Source organism: Neodiprion fabricii, chromosome 1 (genome assembly GCF_021155785.1).
Source record: "Neodiprion fabricii isolate iyNeoFabr1 chromosome 1, iyNeoFabr1.1, whole genome shotgun sequence".
Classification (NCBI taxonomy): domain Eukaryota; kingdom Metazoa; phylum Arthropoda; class Insecta; order Hymenoptera; family Diprionidae; genus Neodiprion; species Neodiprion fabricii.
The window spans coordinates 5,738,743-5,764,807 of record NC_060239.1 but is presented as its reverse complement, the minus strand read 5'-3'; the positions used below and the strand labels follow the sequence as shown (position 1 = coordinate 5,764,807).

The following is a 26,065-nucleotide window of genomic DNA, read 5'->3' as shown; positions in this document are numbered from 1 at the left end:
GCAATTAGAGAATAATTGTTCGACTTGCTGACTCGGTTCTTTTTTTATCAATTTTACGAGAATTACGAGGAGGTCGCACATCGAGTATATAACGAATTGCTATACATATATTCGTAAACAACGAGGAGCTCTTTAGAAATACATAAAAAAAAAAATACCGGAGTTGTAAACGAGAGCTTGGATATCAATGCTTCGTTTCAAGTCGATTTAAATTAAAAATCTAGTACATTCGCTCGTTTCCGCTCTACGATTTCAATATCGGTGCAATATTGTAAAATTTACTGAATTCATTACTTACTGATATCAACAGGACAAAGGAAACAGGACTGCGTTTCATTGAATTTCTAGAATATATTCTTTCGAATAAAATGACCGACCGTAGAGATAAAATCGAACAAATCTACCAGATCATCGACAATTTTGAAGCGGTTTGAAGGGATGCAGCGATAATATTTCGCCTTTTCATTCTAATTCCGATATCATCAATTTTCAAAGATACGTTTACCTACCTCGTATATACAACAATTTGTTAAATACCCAACGTATGACAGTATTTCGTAGTAAAATTACCGAAGAGTAACGATTTCCTGCCAACCGATCACCCAACTTCCTTACGGGGGAAAAAAGTGGAATGCAGCAATATCGTTGCAATTAAAAATAAAATTTCGATACTGAGCGAGGAAAATTTGCTCAATTTCTTCTTTCTTTCTTCGTTGTTTCAATGATACGCACACAGACCAAGCTTTAAGGGATAAAAGATGCGGGCAAAAAGATCGCACAGCTTAAAAATACTCCCGTCGGGTAGTTTGGGCGAAATCTACACCGTCACGTTCGCACAGCTGCCGTGCAACCAGTCGACGACCTACCTGAGCTTGCAGAGCGCAACCGAACGAAACGAAACCAAGCCGGTAAAAGTTCTGGAAGAGCGTTGTAAAATATGTACACGCGTGTGGCAGGTTCGTCTGAAACTCTATATAGACGCGTAGCTACGCAGAAGCGAAACCTCGAGCTTGTTGGGCTTTGAGCTGAACAAAGTGGAGGGAAACAGCGAGGTTTGTGTGCCTTTGGCGCAAATCGAACTGAATATTGCACGAGTGGATAGAATCGCGGAAAACGAAGAAACTTGACGGAAAATCTAACGCTTCTCCCACTTTTCGCCAATTCTTCGATCTCTCGACTTTCTTCCAACTCCGCCACGACGAATTTTGCAAATATTTTCACATTAACGATTTATGGATTATATCACGCCTCGTATATTCTTCCGCTTGAGCTGAATTTCTTTATCTTGATTTTCCCTCCTATGGCGGACACACAACTCAACGTGGAACTCCGAAAGTTTCTTTACGTTCCGTTATTAATTGATTCGAGATCAATTCAACGATTGGACAAAAGAGAAGAAGAAAAAGAGGAAAAATGTATGATAATTAGGTCAAAGTTCGTAGCTAACGTACCGTGAGGATGCATTTTTTGAAAAAATCGTTATTTCGCTACAACCTTATTAGGGTCGTTTAAAATTCGAATGAACAGTATTAAAGGAAAACATGCTCATGTTTCAAAAGCTCTGTATTTACTTGAAATTTATTCTAAATTGTACGCGTATCGATTTTAATTCAAGGTTTTTAAAATAGTGAGCTTTTCAGACATAAAATACCTGCCACCTGAATATTCTCACTACGCATCGCGAAGTCAGAAGCTCGGGTGATCGATGTTTCCTAACAATGAAAAATATAACAAATTACAGTGGGTACATTTCTCTATAGACTCAAGTATAAAAAATGGTCTGAAATAATGATAAAACGTCAAGAAAATACTGTCGGGGAGAAAAAAAAAACTGAAATCAAAATGTTGTGTAAAGAAACAGTATCTTTCCAAGAATTTATTAAACTATTTATCTACAGCATAAAAATTCAATAAATAAAGTTCCAAATCAATTGGCTTTCAGAAATCCGTTTATGATCCATTTAATTGTTCACGGAACCAAACATGTCACAAAAAAAAAAAAAAAAAAATATTCTCATAAAATTTTGGTCCTTCCATACCGTCAAAAACTTCCTTGCCTAATCTATCGATTCCTCGACTTTTCCCCGTCTTCTTAGTTCAGCCTGACCAGAGGCCACTGTGATTAGAATTGATAAAAATCACATTACGGATCGGCAACTTTTCGCTCGCGTTCGATCAGAGTTCGATCGTTTGGATCCCGATCCTCTGGCATATTCGGCTGTGTTGAATCTCTCCCGCGGTTCAGAGAAAGAAGCACAACGAAAATGCGGACCAAGTACCACGCCGGATCGTGAGCGCGTAAAGATAAGTGTTGAAATATACGTACGTACGTGTAATATAACAGCCCTTCCTGTAAGATCGCGCCCGTCTTGACCGGTATGTTGTTAAAGCGATAGGCGAAGGTGCGGAGGAAAGAATGATGGATTCCGGAAGCTTTGAGAAGGCGGTGCCGGAAGTCTTCTCGATTTCGCTGGGTTTCCCGATACACGATCAGGGGCTCGCCGCGCCGTTGCGATTTCACTTTTGTAGGGTGAAGAGGGGAAAAAAAAAATGAATAACTGAGTAAAAACCGCGCTAGCTCTGCATAATATTTGTACGACTACGAAATAGACGCGCGAATTTTTCGCGTCCTTGCAATTTCCTTCGCATATCACGTGCACGTTTGTAGAAACGAATTTCTACGTCTCGCCCGGAGCGGCAGCGGAACTCCGGAATCCGTAAATCCCGATTAACAAGGCGTCGCGACGCGTGCGCCGTTTCGGGGCTGTAAAAGGCGAAATGAATAACGGGCCGACATTAGCGACGGACGTTCTAACGGCCCGGGACTCGACTGGCTGCCTCCCCCTTTGCCAAACGATAAATCGACTCGAGTTGCAGCAAGAATTTAGTGCGGAGGCGGTTTTGTTTAATGTGAATTGAGGTCGATCCTTACCGCCCGACCGTTTGCCAAACACACGAGTGTGTTCGCTGCTCGCCTTTGCAAATCCAAGTCCGCCCAGGTAGCCAACGTACGTGGAGAGAATCGTTTGCCGCGCTTTAGCGAAGCACAGGCGACGTTAATTAAATACGCTCGAGTACTTTCAAGCTTTTTTACAACATACTTCGCAGCGTTATCGAATCCTATAACTTTTGCACATATGCTTCTCATCGACTGACGGGATTTAAAAACGTTTACACGTTGCATTTTTAATTTGAGATTGCAATCCGCGATTAAAATTCGGTAAATTATCGCATAAGAAAAAAAACGTTGAACTCGTATGACATTTTTCAAACTCTTGATCTACTTACCTCTCAAAAGACTCAAAATCGTCATCGTGGACCGATAAATTATACAAGTTTAATGCTTCGTTACGTCACCGATAAACTGCACTACCTAACCGATTCTTCCTCACTCCTCGATAATTTCAACACAAAGTGAAAATCTGGCTTCTTTCCGCGTTTCCTATTCTCTTCTTTTCTGTAAATAATTGTACGTTTACTTAGGTACAGTGGAACTGCCAGTTGGCTTAGGTATTGATGTCAAGCTGACGGTTATCGCAACAGCACAAAGCGAATTGTAAAATCCAGCGCGATTAGCAGTGCCAAGAAATTTGATCCACCGAACGAAACGTTTGTAAACGCGTTATTTTCCATCAAGATCGGGAACTTGAATTACGGCAAACAAGAAAGTGTTTCGTACGCAGCTACCTATAGGTACAATCCGTGTGTATTATGTAGATGGTCGGAAGTGTGTGTACAAAGTGATGATAACACCTATAGACTAAGCCTTAGATCTTCCCCGTTCCTCCGCCCTTCGCCGCGTGTTACTATTTAGGGCGTGCAGGGATTTGCACGGGGTTTTAACCCTCGGGTAATACCGTAGGCTGCACGAGAGTTTCGTCTTTGATCCGTGAACGGAACAACATCGAGCATAAAGCACGAAGTGTGCTTTTGGCAGGATCGTGCGGATCGATCAGATCTCAAACGTCGGTCTGTAAATAATGTATTCTTCATACATACGTACGCGAGTATTAAACTCGTATGCGTAGAAATTTGATTGTTCAGTTTTCGAAAACTCCAGCGATTTGTCGTAATGTTATTTACAACGATTGAATTAACGATGAAGTAAAATCGAGTACGTAATAACGAATTGTTTGTAAACCTGGCACTCTGCCGTTTCTGTTTCAGTGCGTATTGTACCTGTGGGCATTGAAACTTTGCCACCCCACCACACTATTTCTTCTCAGAGGAAATCACGAGTGCCGGCATCTAACGGAATACTTCACATTCAAACAGGAGTGTAAGTAGCCTCGTCCTGCACTGTTTAAACGCATATTTAACACCGGAAATCGATATCGTCGAGCTCCTTCGCCGATTTCTCCAAGCTTCAATATCGCCCAGAGTTAGGAAATTCACCGGCTTCTTGCTTTCTACCCTCAGCTGCCTCGCTGCTGAAAACTTTACTTTTTATTTACCCAATTTTCTTTGTGCTTGATCCGATAAGAAAGGCCCGTCGGCAGGGGTGCAGGGTGAGAAAGAGAAGAAATCGTACGCGAATTTTTCAAAACAACGAATAACACCCCCCGCCGTCTACACGATGCATCTTTTACGGTTTAAAATTTTTCTCCAGTCTTTTTGAGAGAACAAAACAGAAAAAAAGAGAAACAAAGGATTTTCATTTAAACATGTTTCACGATGGTGAGAATGATAATAATTATAAAAATTATAACAAACTGACGGCATGATAAAGATGAAGAAGAAAACGATGCCTAAGCCAAAGTTCAAGTTGTATCGAATCGTTTTCTTACGACTAATTAACGGAATTCAAGGAACAAAGTTGATCTCTTCGCGAAAGAGACGTTATTCAATCATTTTAATACCTGTGAATTCGGTCCTGTAATATTTATTCGTCAATATTGTTATTATAAATTATGACGTTCAGAGGGTATGATTACTGCTTTGGTTCTTAAATTTATCCCTTATTTTACAGACGTATCGGGCGTCAAATATAAGTAATTAAACGAGGTACATGCCGCTTGAAGTTTTTTTTGTTTTCTAGATCAAAAAAAGTTTACATTCGTCGTTACTTAGAAAAAGCGCAAGCTATCCGTAAAGTAAGTGTTTTAAAACCTTGAATTTCGGAGGACATATTTTTACTATTACCTACAGTAGAGATTCGTATTATATGTGACATTAAATCACTTCAGTGAGTGGCAATTATACGACTAAGACTCAATAATCATGTCATCTGGGAAATGTTTGAAAAAAAAAAAAAAAAAGATTGAAAAATGAAAAGATAAATTTACATCAGAGATAATTCCTGCCAGTTCTATAACAACAAATAATTCGTGGCAGGGTCGTTAATTATTTAATTTTTCAACAAAGTGGCACAGCTTGAAACATTTTCAAAAACGTTGCAACGACAAGTTATCTTATAGCGGGACGATTTGGATCCATGCCCGAGATATCTAGTACAATCTACCCACGCTCCCAGTTTTCTTCACATCTAATTTATTTCGTCAAATGCAACGCGTCATTATCACATACATTACGGATACATACATCGTACGCAACAACACAGAGTATAAAAAGTGTCATGTATTCAAATTCTACACAAACTACAAGAATTTGTATTGCACAACGATTTGTCCGTGGGACTGATCGACGCTTAACAAATATCCTCCGGATGATGTTAAAATAAAAATAACTTTGGCGTGACAAGCAAAAAAAAAAAGAAAGAATTTTGCAAACCGCACGTCTTTTCAACTCTTTATATTATATAATAAGAGAATTACGCTTAAAAAATATACGACGTGCGAACGCGTAAGATCGATAAATACTTACGTCTTACGTCTACCGGATTGGTTTAATTTAATTTCGCTTTCAATTTTTTCGTTCCCTGTTATTATCTCGCAAAATTTTTCCCACCGAATTGTTACGTGAAACTTGATGACAGTCGGGGTGAAAAAAATAATGTGAAGAATTAAGGGGCGGGTCGGGGGTTGGGATAATCGTAAGTATAAGGAAAGTCGGTTTACTCCTCGTATCAAATAACGATCGCGACAGCGACGTATGCAATAAACCGAGAACGCCTATATATATACACACATACATACATATATATGTGTGTGTGTGTGTACATATAATACGTACATATAAAAGAGCATAACCTGGGAAGTTTGACCCCGGGCAATATCTGTGGTACCACGCTGTTTTACGAGGACGTTATTTATCGGAGGTAACAGAAGTGGCGGGTAATTGTGAGCAGCTATACTCTATTTATACAGTATAAAAGGAAACTACAGGAGAGAATAGAGAGGAATACGCACCCTGAATTCGAAATCCGTGAAAACGATACGCCCCGAAGGTCCTGAGGTTGCGAGGTCATTTACTGCGAGAGTTCAACGGACCGGAACGAGCCTGCAAAAAAAAGCAAAGACAGAAATAAGATATGGAAAAAAGTATAGTTAACCGAGAAGCAGTGTCGTATTATCCCGGTAATTATAAGGGCGCCGGGTTTTAGCGACGTCGTAAAACCGTGACGAACGTACCTACTCGCGATATGATTTCCCATAGAGCGCGACGATCGCCGGGATGATGAAGGGAATATCTATTTTTGGATCGGTAACTCGAGGCATCCCGAACAAAGGTGAATAAAAGTGTAATAGGAGAGAGAAAAAAAAAAACCATCTGATGGGAAAACCGAAAATGGTCGTCAAATTTCACGTTCAATCTGTTCAAGTCTAATATTTCGCGCTGAATATTTTCACAAAACAAGTTCAAACGGATAACATTATATGTATAGTGTACCTGTAATATTCCTCTTACATACGGTCCAACGTCTTTCGGCAAAAATACTGAATACAGACGAGGGACGATGTTAACTGTGTCTTGGAATAATAATTTCCCTTGATAGGTATAATAACTTAAACAATTAAAATGGTCGTACGGTTTTTTTTTTATTCCGTTCCTTTATTTATTTATTATTTTTTTTTTTTTATCTAATTTAATCATTTTCATCTCTGCGCTGAAAGTCGCGGAACTGCGAATCGCGTCGAGAGGGGAGTAATTAAAAATTGTTTTATTTTTCCAATTCTTGTACGAATTTATTATCGGATGCCCTGCAGTGTAACTTCGAGGCAAGCTTATATTTTTGCGGATAGTTATTATTTATTCTTTTTGAAAGGAGGGCCGTTATTTTTGTCATCTTTTTTTTGCAATTATCGTCTAACCGTTCACAAATGGGATTCGGATTTTGAATATAACAAAAAATGAAGGAAAAAAAAAAGAAACAAACAAACAATCGTTTACTTGTTTAAATTATAATCCGCATATACATATCATAACATGCGGTAGAGGCGAGCTAATCGATTTGGCGAAAAAAAATCGTGTGTCTCTCGACATCTGTAATACAACAGATGCTAATATCGTATAAAATCAAGGAACAACGTAAACGAGCTGTAAATAATTTCAAAATTATTAGAAATTATTTATACAAAACATTTCATTCAAAAACATTTCAAACTCGGTCACAAATTCAAGGATACCTCCGAGACTTGTCTGACAGGATTTTCGGATCGCCGGACACTCCGCAATTTAATCGCGTTCGTTTTTCAAACTCGTCACTCCGGCGACACAGCAACGCTTGTTAGCCACAGGCGGTGTAACGCGATAAATAACCGCGTGGATCAATTTGTCTTTGTGACGAAAAGGCTTTTCCCCATACGACGGAGCCCCGTTTTCCAGGCGGCAACGAACTGTGTTCACTTTATTGATAAGAAATCCGTCTTTCTGCGTCACTTTGATCAATCCCCCTCCCCCTCACCCCTCGACACGAGAGATATCGCCCCTCGATTCGCATACACGTCTTATGTCTTTGAGGCGGCGTCTCGCATCGATCAGAGCCCACGGCGACTTTCTTACTCTCTATCTCTCTCTCTCTCTCCTCCTATTTATCTTTCACTTTCTAGCATCTATACCTGCCGTGTAAACCTCTTACGATCCTGAAATATCGTCAAACTTCTTGCAATATCTGTATTTCGAGTGATCCGTGCCTCGATCGCTGAATGCACGATCAAATTCACGTAATTACGTTACGTTTCTACAAGCCTCGCTTTTTTTTTCACCCTACCTCTACCCATTTTCATCGTCGTCGTCATAAACGCGCAGGAAACATAAACCGCAATTTATCGTATTCGAATGGAATGAACAAATTAAAAGAATAAAAGTAGGATCATGTTCTTCTCCGTGCCTAAATTGTGGGGAGAAAGTTATGCCGTGATAATATATACCTGTATAAATGTTCGTTGTATAAATTGGCACGGGTGTAAAGCGTTTAAGGGAGGGAGGATATAAAAAAATTATGAAAATATCACGAGTTCACGTAGACGTGTACATAGGTTTATCAAATTCATGCGATTTAATTATCTTTCCTTTACTCTTCCCCCTCTGCTTTTCCAGGTAAAATAAAATACTCGGAAAGAGTATACGACGCGTGTATGGATGCGTTCGATTGTCTACCATTGGCGGCGCTAATGAATCAACAGTTTCTCTGCGTCCACGGAGGTCTGTCACCGGAAATTCACAATCTAGAAGACATACGCAAAGTAAGTAAGATCTCGTGTTGTTATACTATTACTTAACAAAGAAACAAAAAAAAAAAAAGAAAGACAAAAAAAAATAGAAAGGAAAAGAATTAAACAACAATGGAAGACTCGCCGAACCGTAATTTAAATTCAACTATCAAATCAATCCGGCATAGGTGCGCCGGTATAAAATTGGGGGATGCTAATTGATCTGTCCGCAGGCGTCGAAAACAGGATTTCAATCAAATCCGCTGCACGAGAGGGATCGGAATTCGTCGATGGTCCTTCCCGTTCGTCGTCCACGTTGTTGCTCTATTCTATTTTATCGTTAATGTAATTCGTTTCTTTTTCGTCGACACCTTCTCCCCGCTTGATCGAGAAAATCCTTACGGCGTAGAATTAACAGGATGCAATTAGCGATGCGGGGGTGATGAGGTGTGCGCGTCTATCGATCGGTGAGAAGAGCCGCGTTTCTTTACGGACACGAGGTATATCAACCACCCTGCGCTACGTCAACCCCTCGACCACCACGATCCCGAGGTTGTCCGCCAAGTTTCTCTCCGCTCGAACGAAACTTCCCTAGCTTTCCGGATGCCGGGAGAGGAGTGGACGAACAAATTACGTTCCTCGGGACTCGACTTGCAACGCGGCTTCGCCGAGACGACAAATAAAACTTTTTAGGTACCTGCCTGCCTGCGATCCACCTGCCCAAACGACGGAGGCGAAAACTTCAACAGAAATTGGCCGAATTGCCTGTAACTATTCATTGCGTTTGCCTGCCAATTTTTCTTTCTTTCATTTTCTTTTCGGTTTTTTTTCCCCTTGCAAACGCTTGAGACGAAAAGTGGTCAACCTCTTTTTATCGGTCGATCTTGATATAAAATGAAAATAATATCGTATACATCGTAAGGTGATAAAACAGACGATCCCTGTAAGGATTTAGATTTGAATCGGCTTAAAAATGTGGAAAGATTAAGAATTATACCGGTATAAACGGTATTGGATTTTTCAAAACGCCAACATCTTAGTTTAGAGAATTTTCAAATGTCAAAAGTCGAAATGCAGAAGTGAAAAAACGAAATGTACCTACAGGCAATCTAAAATTCTTATTCACTCAAGATCGTACACATTGATTTTTCTACATTTTTACTTTTTTCGTACTTGGGACTTTCTACTTTAATTATAAATCTTACCAAACAGACTTGCGTGCGTTTGAAAATTCTACATTTCGATCATTCTCTATTATCTGATCCTTCCATATTTTTAATCCCTTCCACTCGTTGATTCAATTACTGTACGTTGAACTGACAATTGAAAATTTTGCTTAAATCACAATAACAACAACAACAATCATAACTAATACAAACGGATGAATAAAAACTCGATATTATAAAACTGCCAGAGTATTGGTGAAAGAAATTAGTACACAAGGTGGACATAATATGTACAGAGTGAAATGAAATTACATGATCGGATTTGAATATATATCGAAAAATTAAGGAACAACGGTGAAATTGAAAGCGCTTTGACTCGAAGAGTCCTGAGAAAACGAAGGAAATGAAGAAAACTCTGAAACCCGAGCCCTTCAAAATGCCGCTCTCTGCTGCCGATTAGGCAATGATTTCAAGAGGCTTACACTCACTCACTCACTCACTCACTCTCACCCTCTCTCTCCTCCCGCCTCCCGCCTCCCGCCTCCCGCCTGAGTACTCGTCGAAACTCTCGGCACTTTTGACTCCGGTTTCGGATATTGTTTCGGTCGAAGGAGGCGGCAGGGGCGGACAAGAGTGGCCTGCAGAGGCGCGGGTGTAGATAGAACGTGGCGGGCCCGGCGTGCTGCCACCACCTGCTGTATTGATCCACCATCTACGCCTCAGCCTCAGCCTCAGCCTCTGGCTCTGGCTCTGGCTCTGGCTCTGGCTCTACCTATGTCTTTGGCTCCGGCTATGGCTACGGCTATGGCTCACGCCACGCATACGTACCTCATGTTAAATTCACACACGAACGCCCGATTTCATTCCAGCCCCTCTCCTCCGGGTGAACCCATTCCCAGAATAACTCCCTCAAGCTCCTCGCACTTACTGCAGTTTTTTGCGAACCGCGTTTTCCCTTTTCTTCATTTCCACCTATTCCTCTACTCGTTACAACGGCTCGATAATTGTTCAGATTACACAACGTTAACTCTCAAAGTTCAACGCCCGCACTTCGATCGAAGAAATTCTTTTATTCCAACATCTGTGGGTTTAAATTTTTTCCCTACCTAATTGTAAATTCTACTAGGTCACTTTTTCCCCCGTGATAATATTATACACGGCACGTCGCGATTAGTAAGTCCCAAACTTGTTTTACTCCGATCAGCGATCCACGTGCCCAGGTGGCGATTCTCATGCTTCCGATTACGGAAAGAACTCGGGATTATCTGTTCAGCAAATCGGTGACAACTTCAACGCGACGAAGTTGCAGCGTGATACAATTGCGGTATCGCAATGTAGTGAAAATGAAAGAAGGTAAGGAAAAAAGGAAAGAAAAAAAAAAAAAAAAAAGAGTAAATCGCTCAGCGGTAGCCGGCAATTCTCTCGACGGCCGCATGTAAATAAGACGCGTGTGCAAATACGCCACGGCATTCGAATATTTCCCCTGCGCGTTTCATCCGCCCCTTCGTATTTCCCGTTTCTCTTCTCGCGGAAATAAGCGAATCGGGTTAACAGCGCCTCTTCAAGCACGGTGAAGAAAGTCTCGCGAGAAATATCCCTTAGAATCCGTAGTCCCCTTTGTGCCTGTATCATACCTACATACGTTAGGGTGCTCGTTAATTTCCAAGGTATACTTCCCACCCCTGAAATCGATAGATAATGACGAAAAAACAGTGTATGATTTCAGTTTCAGATTTTTAGCTTGGTTGAAAAATGTGCCGAAGTCAATTTCAAGTTGAAAAATGAAAAGTTTTCTCACTTTTCGAGTAAAATGAATTAAAAACTATCGTTTAACGCTTTTTATTTGGTTATACGACGGTGGCAGATTTTTTCCCTATTTTCGGGCCAAATAAAACGATTGAAGCAATAGCTTTTAATTTTTTTACTCGAAAAATGATGTTGAATCAATAATGAAAAAGTCGTCAAACACACTTCGTCAACATCGTCTGGTGATTTAATATTACGACTGTGGGTTTACTTTGCGGCTTAAATTGATATTTTGATTGATGTGAGCGGCAGAAGAAATATTTGGCTCACTTGGTAAATTTCAAAAATTGTAAAAAACCGAAAAATCTAATAGGGAGGATCTTCGACGTGACGTGGAACGCTCATCTTTTCACAAAATCTTTCTTTCAACCTGATCAAACTTTTCAGGGAGTGCCGTTGGTGAAAAATGGCAAATGACTATTTTCTAAAACACCCTAATTATGCACACGTACACATCTAGTTACGTGCAAAGGTACAAGCGTTGCGTCGTTTATCTTTTTCGCTGAAGGTGCGACTTTCCTCGATCGATAATGGCAAGATCTAGTTAACGAAGAAAAATCTCCGAAGGGTCGCGTCTCAGGCGGGTGTACATAAATAATATATAATAAATGAATCAAATTATCGTTCATTGCTGAATCCGCTGCGCCACAGCCTCGCGGTAGACAAATGCTTAAACGTAACGTACGACGATCGTTGGAAACGTGACCAAGACGTAACGTTAATCGTTTTCTTAAAATATCCCCGAGAGTCGCTTATAAATCGCAGCTGTATGCATGCATATGAACGCTGTAAATAACTGATATCGGTGAAATAAAGACGACAAGATATTCTTGCGGATCAACGATGCTTGTAATTAGATTCGCTTATCACGCGTCATGCATCGATGCTGAGATTAGATTTTCATTAGATTACAGTCTGGGAATAGAATCGATTCACGTGCATATCGTGTGTCAAGATTTTCTTCGTACTTGCGATTCTCTGTTACTCCGTAGTTCTATTTTCTCCTGTTTCATTCGTTTGAAAGTTCGTCGTCGTGCGATGTTTCATTTACACGTAATACCGAACCCTCAAGTTCGATATTTTATTATCTCCAAAATCGATTAATTGTCCCTGGGATTAGTTTATTCATTTCCATTCTCCGCTCTACTGTTTTTGTTCTATCTTTTTTTTTTCTTTTTTTTTTTACGGTTAACTCTGTTTAAATTCCACTCATCTGTACAAGCTCGCCAAAATTCAATAACCTTACGCAACCCGCATCTGGATATAATCCATCCTGCAGGAAGGAATAATGTGACATCGGTATAAGCTAATATTTTTCAATCGCATCACGGCTTCGTTACCACTAATAAAAACCATTATCTAGATAAATGGAGCGACGCAGGCACAAGCTCTGAACTTCGTTTTTGCCTCTTTTTATTTCTTTCCCTCTCCTGTCGTCACATTTCTGCAATAAATTTCCCTAGTACAGTAGTGTTCGTTGGTAGGTTTCCAGTGCGTGACTACGTTTTGGAAATCAAAACTAGACACGGTTTCCTTTCTGATCAAATTTTACGCGCCAATGACTAGCGACGCAAGTGACAAAGGGAGAAACAAACGATACGTTGATCAATAGACACGTCAAATTTCTATATAAAAAAAAACCTCGTTTCGGTGTTGATTCCAAAAAAATAATGATTCACTGGGGACCTATTAATCAACATTACTGTACCTCTCCAAAAAAAAAAAGACAGTTTGATAAAAGGCCTGGACGCTGACTGTCCGTCCTTGATTACAAACGAGTACATTTTAGGGAATCAATAAGCGACGTTATGAATAGTTTACAACCGTCCGGTTGAACGAATAACCGAACTGTAAGAGCTGGCGACTGATTCCGTGAAAAGCTCTCGCTGTTCCTACGCTCTCTTTATTTTTATTCATACAAATGTATATTTCGATTTAAATTCATTGTCGCCGTGAGATTTTCACACGTTTTGCAACCGGCTCGCAGAGTTTATTGGGAAAACGGAAGATTACACCTCCGTGTAACTAAGATCGGACTATACGACGTATTATATATATGTATATACGGCAAGCTCTTTTACAACCGTCGCTGCTGTTGCTGCTGCACATCGGACTTACGGTTGATTGTACGTAAAGAGTAAGTGCTGACAACAGCGTCGATAAAACGACCTTATGTAATGTTGTCACTCGTATTGATCCGCGTAATGAAATAAGTCAGCTTTTCACCTGCCTTTAAGCTTCGTGCGTACGAGGATGGCGCTACTTTGTCTCATTCTACAATCCGCGAAAAGATGTCATTCATGTTTTCAAGTGTTACGAGAAAATCGAAATAAAAATTCGTACCGTGTTTCTTTTCAAAAATCTTTTTTCCGTTTTCAATTTTTTCTCTCTGAATTTTTTCACCGCGAAACATTGTCGTCGCATTTTCTATAATCTACCCAAAAGGTTGAAATAAAAAAAAAAATCAATCGTTACCTTCTACTCGATTCCAAAGACGCAAATTACTTGGTACACCGATCGGCTTTGAGAAGAAGAGAAAGAAAGAAAAATAAAATATATATATATATATACATAAAAAAATACCTTCTCCCATCAAAGCGATATGGCCTGCGAATTATACGCAGAGGCGAATCTACGATGATCTATGATGTACCACCATGCAGGTCGCGGCTCTGAGTATAAACTTGGGCTGTTATACACAGGCAGGCGCGTGTTTCACTTGCGGCTAATGCTAATGTATTATTCCGTCGATGTATGCGCGAGTCGGGGTCTGGCTCGAGCAGCCGAGTGACATGAATACAAACGCGCTAGTCGGACGGACAAGATAACTCGAAAGAGATGAAGCGCGAGGAAGAAATCCACCGACTTTTGGGCGTCGGCCTAACTCTAGCCGCAACATTGTTAACGCAAAATTCTTCAAAAATAATTACACGACATGACGGATAATTATTAGTGCATGTACGTACCGACACGATTCTATAGGTACGTGAAACCGAACCTTTTCTAGATGAATATTTTTATTTTTTTTTTTTGTTTCAATGAATTACTTTAAACAGGGAACTGCTGCGGTTTATTTACGATTATCACATTTAACGGTGATGCACTGAGAGAAGGAATTTGTTTTTTTTTTAAATTGAATAAATTCGGTCGGTTTGAATACAGTAACGAGTACAAGTAGGCCTGTATTCATGATTTGTTCTCACCTATTTTGCCAATCAACACTGTTACATACAATGTGAGATTGTGAAATTACGACAGAAACATTACTCCAGGTGTAACGTATAATTGCAGTTGAAATTTAATGAGCAGTTATTACATCGTATAATTGTATAATTGTCTCAATGAACGTGCACCTGCTAATACGGTAGATACATAATAACTTGCTTTCTCGAACGCGAGAGTTACAAATTGCATCTGTACCTCCGCAGCGGGAGAATTGCGTAATTCCGCGAGGTGCAACGTACGATGACTTGTCGGGGGTGTAGAATAAGGATGGAAGGAAGGTAAAGGGGCGCCAATAATACAGTCTAATTAGTTTCAAAGAGAGAACACGAACTCACTCGAAGTACAATTAGCGAGGGTGTAGCTAACGCTGTGTTCGTCCGGCTTTAATACCTTTCATCCTATTGCTTTACGTGCGCGATGAAAATTTTTCCCCCAAATCGGAAAATAATAATAATAATAACAATATTAAAAATAATAATAACAACAACAACAACAGTACACCCTCGGGTAGAGAATTGACTGTGCATGGAAAAATCATACCTGATCAACTTAATGTTTTAGTTATTCTTGGAGGAAAAATATTGTCTGATAAAATAAACATTGACTGGATTTGTAACAAAATTGTACCGGAGAAAGTTTTGATTCCAATGCAATGAAATTTTACCTCAGGATAAGTTTGTCAAATACCTTACGTGTATATATATATATATATATATATATATATATACATACCCGTATACGTACTATATACATGGGGTTTATTTGTTTGAAAGAAAACAATCGCGGATGTACATTTCTGAAAAATAAAAAAAATAAATAGAAAACTCCCCGGACTTCATCTGACCAATCTGCGTAGCCGGATAATTTTATTTTCTGGATAAATTCGCATGTGTGTGTATGCGTGTGTCTTTTTTTTATACTTTTCTGCAAAACACGGGACGCAATCGTTTCGCGGGCGGGCAGCTGGGCGAAATGTGCGGTAGAAAACGGAGTCGGCATAACTTTCGAGGATCTTGAATTTTTCATCGGTAATAAAGGTTCGAAGGAAATCGTGCGGCACGTACCGCATAACTCACAATCAAGGGGTAGAAGAAGAAGAAAAAAGATGAAAAAAAAAAAAAAGAACGTAAAAAGCAAAAATATACCGACCCCCGTCTTTCACCCCGTAACACGTCACGTGCCGTGAATCGAGGAGCGAACCTTGTACTTCAAATTCACATCTTTCCGCCTGCAGCAGCTCCGCGGAAATTCTAAACAAACAGTTTCGATACCCCCAGTATATGTATATATATGATGTATACATAGGTATATGCCAAAGTGCGAAATGAGGGGAACCGCAGTATCCGTATTTCCGAACGCGCAAACGACACAGGAGAAAAAGGAAAGGAAAAAAGTTAAAAATTGACCGAGTTTAATGACATACCGGGGGCAAATATTTTTTCCAAAAGTATCCGTCACCGTGTGGTGTGGTGCCGTGCCGTCCGTTATTACGCAATATAATGTACGTGTAATTTAATTTCGTGCAGTAGGCAGGCGAGTTCTGGCCGTGAAAATTTGAGAAAGGTACGTAACGTCGTTCACGCGGGATGAAACGTATTACTGCCTCAAAGGGAGGCCCTCGCTTCATCCCTCGTCTTGCACGATTATCCGAATCCCTCCGGCTATGCAGGGACCTTGAGAAATACAATTATTCCGTTTCTCTTGCGATCTCCTTTTCCCTTCTCCCTTTACATTTCCATTTCCTTCTCTAACTATCTCGCCCTTTGCCTATCTCTCCTCGTCCCCGCCACCCTCCTCCGCCCTTGTCCTCCTTCCGCTGCCTGATTTCTTACGGCTTCAACCGGCGTTGCCTTGCCCCCTCCTCAACCCATGCCTACCCCCCTAATCCCCAGGTTCTAGCCCGTCTAAATAACGCTTGGGTTTAACCGAGAGACTAAAGTTGACGACTTTTGGTCCCAAGGTGCTTTTGTCGGGGGATCAAGGGAAGAGGTTCGGAGACTCTCTGCAGGATCTCTGACGCGTATCATCAAGTCTTGTAAGGATCGCAGTCTATAATTTACGTTTCTCCGTCGGTAAAACTTTTGCGATCGGTTGAATTGGATATTTCTTATAGATTCCATAAAAGCGCGGGAAGGAATTTGCGGGGAATGATTGGCGAGTCGAAAAATCCAAACCGGCGACCGGTGTTCGCCGATTTGCATTGGTACGTAAAACTTCGGACCGAGTGTTCGATCGTTCGCGAAACAATACAAAGCTCGAAATTATACGCGTTTTCAACGTTAAACCGAATAAAGCTGATCAAACTGCGCGACATAATTTATTAAAATGATGGAACCGACAATTTTTTTTTTTTCCGGACGATTCTGCAACAAAATCTTGCCCGTTTAAAAATCGAACTTCTTCGATACCCGAGAGAACCGAGCGATGAAAAATTCACTAAGTCTTTGCAGAACACGCTAATTACGGCAAGTATTAGACGTATAATAATGCCTGTGACGCGACGTACCTTTGAAGTAGCGATTGCTTTGTCGGTAAGAGGGCGGCGACGAACTTCCGGTCATTTGACAGCCCTGCTTAACGCACCTTTATTCGAAACACTTGAGGATAAATACCCGCGGTCCTCTCGACCCTGCACTAAGTACTCGAGTAATCAGACTCGGATTCTACCGCTGAGTACAGGACCTGCCGCACTCGCGGTTTAAACTCGCGAGAAATTGTCGCGACTCGCGGGTTTCAAATCTCGATGCACACTGCTCAGAAATTGATCCGATGCTAATTGAGAGGAAAAAATTGACGGTGATAATCGACGCCGCTCTCATGTATAATACGTAGATTAGAACAAAGATAAACTGCTGGCGAGGAATTTTTTTCGGTGATAAACGAAGATGCGATTTTTGTGAAATACATACGATTCGCGTTACATCACGTATAGGTATACACAGATAATTCTATGAACCGTTTCATCCACCTCTGTTTTACACGGAAGCCCGAAACGTTTCGTTTTGCGACGACGGTATATTATTGGTGAATCGACGTAGGGGCAATGAAAATTAACCGCGAGTGCAAAAGAGTTTCTGAGATACGAATCGAAAGCGTGTTTGGGAAAAAAAAAAAAAAAAATGAATGAATGAAAATTAAACCACGTTTCGATGGAATGACCGTGATGCCGAGAGAGACGGATAATGCGGCGAAGGAAATTGAAAATTGTATTAAGCGTGCGGTGAGCTTGTCAGGCGCTTGATCGTGAAATACCTCGACCACGTTCAGTTTAACGCATTATTCTGCCAGCTGAAGCGTTCGGATAGAATGAACAAAGCGATGGGAATACAGGTCGGAATTCTGTTCGGTACGTTATGCGTTATATACACATTCGTTCCATCGTATCCATCTTCGGAATGCAGGCGAATCGTCGAACGTTTTGTACTCTCATGACGAGCTGAACGTAAAATACGTACCACGTATACCGCACATGCCTGTGAAAAACGACATCAAAGTCCGTTGACTCGAGTTCGCGTTGTACTCGATTCGAGAGAATTTTTCAAGCCACCGTTTCCCTTTGCCTCGAACGAAATGTCTATAAAGTTGAAAACGCCTCGGGTGACTCGGGCACATTCCGAGTAACCTTTGTCCGTGAACATCGAAACCTTGTACCGAATTCTTTTCAATTATCCGATACGACCGATACACAGTGTCTGAAAAATATCTTCTTCAAAGATGGCCCATCGTGATAACAAGCCGCGTAGAGAGTCTTAAAGTCGTTTAAATCGGCCCCGAAACGAAAGTGCAAAACGCGTTAAGAAGTGAATGGATATAGACGAGCGGCGCGAGTTCCGACTCGGCGATATCGCAAACTCGGTGGCGTCAACCTCCGTTGAACGAAGTCGAAAGCATCGTCTTATTCTCAAAAGGTAACATTCCATTAGGGAAATGAGCCGGCAGGTGCCACGACATTAAATTACGTTCACTGTAAGGCGGGCAGGCAAGAGACTTTCTGGCGTTCATGCTTAAAAAGCTTCGCGTTCCCCGTCGGTTGTTACCCACAAAAGTTTGCACCAACGGCACACAAAGTTACCTTCAACATACCGTGCATACGGATACCTGTACCCAGATGGAAACGCCTGTAACCGAAGCTCCTAAAACGGCAAAGAGGCCTACTGCGATTAAGGCGAACCAGCGAGGCCTGATAAACTGGGTGGATGGCCGAAGGATACGGGGTTGGTAGATATAACCTGTATCGTAGGTACAGAGCGTTCAGTTTTCGAGGAAAATCAGGCGTACGCGTTCTACCTCGAGTAAGACTCGTTACGTGATACTTTGTTCAGACCGAGATTCTGGATCGTTGCGAATTCGATATTGACGGTGAAATTTTTTCAAAATTGACGACGGCTGCTGCAGAAGGAGCAACGCGATTGCCGATGAAAATCGCGAAGGAGAAAAAGGAGAAGCGTAAGGGTGGTGTGGGATTGAGAGGGATAAAAAACGTGTGCAACGGTCAGCCAGGGAGAGTAAAGGCTAATTGAAGGTTAAGAGTAACGAGAGAAAGTCAAGAGGTTAGTTGGATTAAACCAGGATACCTGCTTTCTTCTTACTGTCGTACATCCCGGTTGTTTTACGCCCGTGTAAAAAGAAGTAGAGGGTATAAGGGGGTCAGGGGGAGAAGGGCTCTTGACAACGGTAGTAAAATGGTAAAACCGTCACCTCGAGAATCCTGAGAGGTGTGCAATAAACCAAAGAGTCCTGAGAGCCTTGTAGGGTGGAAATACACGTCTCTCGGGATGAAATGGCGCTTCGAATATCACTGTGTTCCACACACCTTAAGGATGTGCCGGGCAAGACGAGACGCGGGATCCTTCGGCTGTCCGACGATGAAATTAAAATAACGCTGATTAAAAATACGCGTTGTAAAAGGAAAAGAGCAACCGTGCCGAGGTGTAATCACGAGCCTCTGATCTGCTTTCCAGTCCTGCGGTAAACTTAGACGCGATCTTCTTACTTCGGATCGCAAACTGCTCCTTATTTATAACAGGTACTTTTTCCACGGAGAGAGAGAGAGAGAGAGAAAGAAAGAAAGGGAGAGATCTCACTTCCATTATGCTTTTTTCGCCAGACCGCATCTCGTTCTTCATTTCACAAAGAAAATAACACACTCACGGAGGATACAGAGTTTTCAGCTCGGGGCAGATTAAGCTTCCAGCGAGTTTGAAAATACTTTATTTTATACCGGCTACAGTGTCTAAGGTTGCGCACAGAAAGGTTTCCTTCTATTTGATGAAAAAACAATGTCTGCAGATCGAATTCAGAGAGAGAGAGACCAAAAATAGTCCGGTATCGTCGAAGAAAAGCGAATGGAATAGAAATAACCAAATCACAAACAAACAAAAAACCAAGCAGATGAAAAATCACTCGAAATTTACTCCCCGGATCGTTGTCTCGTCGTATATTTTATATACCTTTAAAAAGCAGCCTCCTCTTTCTTTTTCATCTTTTTCTGTTTGCACGCGAAAAAACGCGATCCGGACGTGGTTTATAACCTTTGCCTGGGAGAATATCGCGGACCAGCTGGTCGAACAATTTCTTGTCATCTTATAGGCTAAAAATAGGCCCGGAATTCGAACGTGAATAAAATTTCCCTCGCGTACGGCGTCCGATGCACCGCATGGTTAAAGTGGGTACGTGACGCTAATAATAGGAGACGAGTGCTCGTTACAAATCCGACTTCCTTATAGTGGTTCGAAGATCTGTTTGAACGCACGTAACGACTTCCTGTTTACAAACGAAATAAAATGAAAAATTTGGCCTTCGTTTCAAGTTTTGTAGCTTCTCCCTCTTCCTCCTTCATATTACATTTCAACGAGTGCTTCAAAGTTGGCGTATCGATTTCAAAGAAAAAGAATTAATAAAATACCGCGACATCGTGGTTATATTTAAAGAACATTTCTTGTGCCAACAGCACCGTCGGATCAAAGTATTTTCAAGTTCGGCATACGCAGGGCAAACTTTCGGTGAACTTTCTTCTGCTCGGTTCGCGTCCGGCTCTTTCGACTCGACTCGACTCGAACTTGAGGCTGCGAAAAAGGATATACGGAAGGAGACGGACGTGCCCGCGAAGATGCGTCGAACCCAGACGCTGTCTCGTCTCTGGTCTAACCTCCCGTCTAATAATAGAACGTACCGCACGTAATGCCACATGTGGCTTCCAATCCAAGTCTGGTACTAACTAACCAACTAACTACTTGTTGGATCGTACTTCGCACTTCCTCCCTGGGTATTCACCACTCTCAGCGTAACGTCTGTCTCGCCTCGCCTCGCGCGCGTTCCTCGTAAAAAAATTCAAAATTATGGCAAAACAATTGTACGCTCGCGCTCTTTCGGCATCATTGTTCAATCTATTTATACACCCCTGTGTTTGAAAACTTTTTTAACCGAGGGTTGGAAACTTTTCTTTCAGTTGGACAGGTTCAAAGAACCACCGGCGTTCGGCCCGATGTGCGATCTACTCTGGTCGGATCCCCTAGAAGATTTTGGCAATGAAAAGAACGCCGAACATTTTTCACACAACAGCGTAAGGGGCTGCTCGTACTTTTACAGGTGAGTAACAACATACTGTATGCTGGTTGTAATTTTCACCTCCTCTGTGATTCCTTACTCTATGCTTATAAAAAGCGAAAAACAAAAAAAAAAAAATGGTAACAACTGTAATCTAGAACTGCGCAAAATCCGTGATTCTTGTCTTTCAATCTTGACAACGGAGACAGAAACCCCGAGAGTATAACCTGTACGATCGCTGGATCGGGAGCTGTGGATAAAACTAAACGACGTACACCGAAGGTGAAATTTTTTGGTTAGCTGCAAGAAGGTTTTTGTACAAAGCTCGAGGGAAAAGTTCTCGATAATCCGAAACTCCGTGCGAAAGGGTCGCGCATCCTTGCGACCCTTAGCTGCAGTCGGCGAGGGAAAATGTGTTTTGCCGCCAGGATAGGTTGAAGTATGTTTTGAAGGGTAGAAGCGGAGAATATACGTGACACGTGCGAAAGTGGGAATAATTTTGGGGCGAAGAAAGAGGACGAAAAAAATGGCAGAAGAGCTCCGATCGCAGGGGGTTTAAAGGCTTCTCTGCCCACCGCCGGCAGGCATCCAACGTACGTCCGTATAGCTGATCCTTGAAGAGCGCGAAGAAAGGGATGAATAAAAGAAGAAGAAAAACTTGAGGAAATAAAAAAACAGGATACGAGAGGGAGGGACAAGAGGCGGAGGGCAAGGGAGAAGATGAACAAAATCGATTCTCCCTCCTCGCCATTCGTGGCGTGTATAAAGGTTGACAGGTCGAGAAAAAGTCCCGGCGATGCGTGTCGTATTACATCGTTAGAAAATTTGTCGTTACAAAACTTTTAACCCACCTGTCGAAATCGGAAGATTTTATTTCAAACGTTTTCATCGAACGTTTTTAAAAGTAAAAAGAAAGAAGAATCGTTGAAACGACACGAACTTCACAATATCGAGGCTAAATTCTGAACGCTCGTGAAAGAAAGGAATTCGACTCGTAAAGACAGACGAGACGGGAATCGAATAAGATCGTAATATATTTTCACTGAGGAGACACGTTTTGTACGTAAATAAAATCTGCAAACGGGTCTCTTGATTTTTACTTCGGGATTTCTTCTTTCACTTTTCGTACGAGGTTAAAGGGAATTTTTACAGATGAGCAAAGCTTTTCGATATCGCAAAGTCCCGAGGGATGCGGGAGTGGGGGGAGAGGGGGGGATCACCTCGCGAAACTCTATTCGCCAAGGGAACGACGACGTTTGGAACCTTGCGAAATTCTAGGGTCAAAGAGAAAAAAGAAGGAACGGATAAAAAACATATATATATATACATAGGCATATGTATATATATATATTCATATGTTTGCGCGCGTGTGTGCGTGGATATACATAGGTATGTATAAAATATACTATACGCGTCCTAGTACATATCTCGAGAAGCGGATCACGGGATTTCGGCCCGATGTCGAATAACCGCGTGACCTAACGTCAGAGTGCCGGGTACGTATAAAATTCCTCCCTCAAATCCCGCGTGTCTAGATAACCTCGCCGTTTTTTTCTATGTAACCGAGGTATTAAAACGATATCCAAGATCTGGGCCAAGTGCACGCAACACGCGAACCTCGAGGAAAACTTGAGAAACGAAACAAGTTCGTCGAGGAAGATTCGTTTGTTGCAAGAATTCGCGAATGAAACGAACGGAGAGTTGATTGGAAACGAAGATCTAATTGCGAAGCGATATCTCGAAAGCGTCGAATCGGATTGAAAAAGAGCGCGGTAATTCGATGTGACCGGCGATTCCTGCGAAAGCTGCTGATATGACACACGAGTAAATGGGACGAAGTTTTTTCGTGCCAACAGACGTACGAAGAGACACCATTACGAAATTGCCACTAAAGCTCGGGTCTCGCATTCGCGTATATGAGAGAAGCTTTTCTGGTTAGCGGAGCTTGTGGACTACGATGCGACGTGCGAAGGAAGACTGCGGTAGAGTCCGAGCGAACGAGTCCTCGTACATGGATTTCACACACATACACGTATGCGTACGGTACATGGAGGGCTGGCTGGTCGTCTCATTGAATGAAGAACGAACCGCGGTAATAAACCGAAAGAGCCTACGCGGCGAACAGCGAATACTATGGAATTGAGGATCGTTTCGAGAGATGGTCGGGCAAGGCTATTTTTGTGAAAAAAAAATTTGAAAAAAATTGAAACCCAGTTTTCCCAGTTCCAGTAAATTACTAAAATCTAAACCTTTCGGCTTATTGACTCTATATTCGGTTCGAATTCAATTCGAATTGAAGAAAATTACAATGCGTACAAAATAAAGTCAGTTTAAGCCAATTTGTTTTCTCGACGAAAAAAAAGTAAACTCGTTACCGCAAAAAATCATTTCTAACTCCCATGACGGAAAGCTGATATTTTCCATTTTTTCCATGTACAAATTAATAATCCCCTGACAATTCCAGTTTTTCCACAACCCCTTTAAATTCCCTGACATTTCCAGGTCACCCTGATATCTATTTATAATGTACGTGTATAGAAAACATTTCATTATTTCCGTAGTGCGGCGCTAATGATTTTTGGGCCGATTGCCATCGAGCGTATAAATTATCTCATCGAATGATTAGAGGGGTAAATGATCGAATGACGAATGTCAGTCTCGGCTGGAACTCACTTGTTCAAAACTCGTTCTCCGTTATGCGATTTTCTTATTCTTTTCATTTTTTTCTTCCCCGTGTATTTCGTTTTTCACCGTCGTATATTTTTTCTGACCACGACCCTCGCTTCTCCCAAATAAATTATACACTATATAACCCAATGTTATATATTATACATGTATATTACTGTTTCACTCGAAAATAGGTTCTAGAATTAACTTTGCGCGATTAGAAAGTTAACTTTGCGCTTCTACCTCGTCACACTTGCCACGGGAAAATTGAATGTCACCTCAACTTTTTCCAACGAAATCCCAGAGGATGAACCGCTTTTCGCGAGATAATTTAAAAAATGTTTTTTTTATTATTATTCTTCCTTATACATGTATCATACGCCTTGGTGCAAAATTCCACAATTTACCACGGATGACGCAGTTTTTGTTATTGCGAGAAAAAAATTGCTAAGATATTGATGATAAAAAAAAAAAAAAACAAAAAAAAAAGCCGCGCAATAAGTTTCTGTAATAGTGTACCTATACGTGTATAATATTCCTTGATATTTTTCAGCTACGCGGCCTGCTGCGATTTCCTCCAGAACAACAACCTGTTGAGTATCATAAGGGCGCACGAGGCGCAGGACGCGGGATATCGTATGTACCGCAAATCGCAGACGACGGGTTTTCCATCCCTAATAACAATATTCAGCGCCCCAAACTACCTGGACGTATACAACAACAAAGTAAGCCCCAAGATTCACGCCCAATCGAAAGAAATCACACGATCATTAATTAGCTACAACAGATTGTGACGATATTTCGAATTTCATTGTAACAATAACAATAAGCAAAATTCCCAAGGAAATCTTTACTCAAAGACCGTTGTTTTCGATTCCTATTGATCGATGCGATAAATAAGAACAGAACTCATTTTTCCAGCCCTGGAAAGAAATGTGAGAAAAAAAATCCAAGCAAAATCGACGGGAGTTGAAATTTCTTTCAAAACGTATTCGTATCGCGTTACGTGTAGTGTATTAATTCCAAGTTTAGTATCACACAGACTGTCTTATACGATATCTGTACACCGGTTACAGATAGTGGAATTTTTCTTTATACCTCGAACCATTGCGTCTTGTTTCGCCACTGTGCTGGTGACGCGAACGCGTCAAACCGTTATTGACATCCTGTCACTTCGCCTTATCAGTCGGAAGGTTCTTCGACACAGTCAATTGTGGTATACACGCGTTTCGGAGAGAACAAAAGGGTAGAAGACGAAACTTGTGAGTTCGAAGATGCGCCGCGATCTTCTGGAATTTTTGTTAGGTACCTGAGATCGAATTCGTTACGACGAAATGTGTGAACTAAGAATAAGTAGGATAAATTTTCCAAACACCACCCCGTTGGATAATCTGTTTTTGTAAAAAAAAAAATAATCAAGAATTCAGGTAAATTTATAAACGACGTTCGTACGGGCGAAAAAACGAGGCAACTTCTTTCAGTTCGTTGACGGATATCGGATCGTTCTCCTAACGGAAATTGACGGATTTGAAGTCTAGCTGACTGCCTCGAGAGACTATCGCGTCTGAAAATCCAGCCCCGCTTTAGATTGAAATTGACTTGATGACGTGAGGGTGGAAAAAGTTGGGCTGTTTCTTCCTTCTTCGTCTCTTTTGCCATGAATTTATGCTCTATTTTTATTTTTTGCATATATTCTGAATTCTGACTAGATGTATCATCAACGTTTTATGATTACAGGCGGCTGTTCTGAAGTATGAGAACAACGTTATGAATATCAGGCAGTTCAATTGCTCGCCACATCCCTATTGGTTACCAAATTTCATGGACGTATTTACGTGGTCGTTGCCGTTCGTTGGCGAGAAAGGTAAAACGCGATTGAAAATATTAAAAAAAAAAAGAAAGCCTGTATTATTCGGTCTATATCAATACTACTTTGAACACTATATGTATACAAATTAAAGTGTTTCAGAAAAAAATAATTTGGGATTTTCCACCGTGACACCTCCTAAAAAATTTATTTAGGTCAAAATAAAGATTCCGTCAAAGGATTAGCGTTCTACGTTACGTGGAAGGTCGCACTCGTTTGATTTTTCACTTTCCTTT

At 41.2% G+C, this 26,065-nt stretch overlaps 1 protein-coding gene across 12 annotated transcripts in view; it reads left to right on the top strand.

Annotated features, from left to right (window-relative positions):
- The window catches only part of LOC124184853 (serine/threonine-protein phosphatase 2B catalytic subunit 2-like), a 108,271-nt gene that overhangs the window by 65,785 nt on the left and 16,421 nt on the right, over positions 1-26,065 (top strand). For all 12 annotated transcript variants that reach the window (XR_006871270.1, XM_046574995.1, XM_046575069.1 and 9 more), the window contains 5 exons: positions 4,168-4,279; positions 8,440-8,585; positions 21,198-21,337; positions 24,516-24,687; positions 25,700-25,826. Coding sequence is in view for 11 of the 12 variants with exons in the window: in XM_046574995.1 (XP_046430951.1) it covers positions 4,168-4,279; positions 8,440-8,585; positions 21,198-21,337; positions 24,516-24,687; positions 25,700-25,826 (697 nt within the window). In the remaining variant the exon portion in view is untranslated. The remainder of the gene's footprint in view (positions 1-4,167; positions 4,280-8,439; positions 8,586-21,197; positions 21,338-24,515; positions 24,688-25,699; positions 25,827-26,065) is intronic.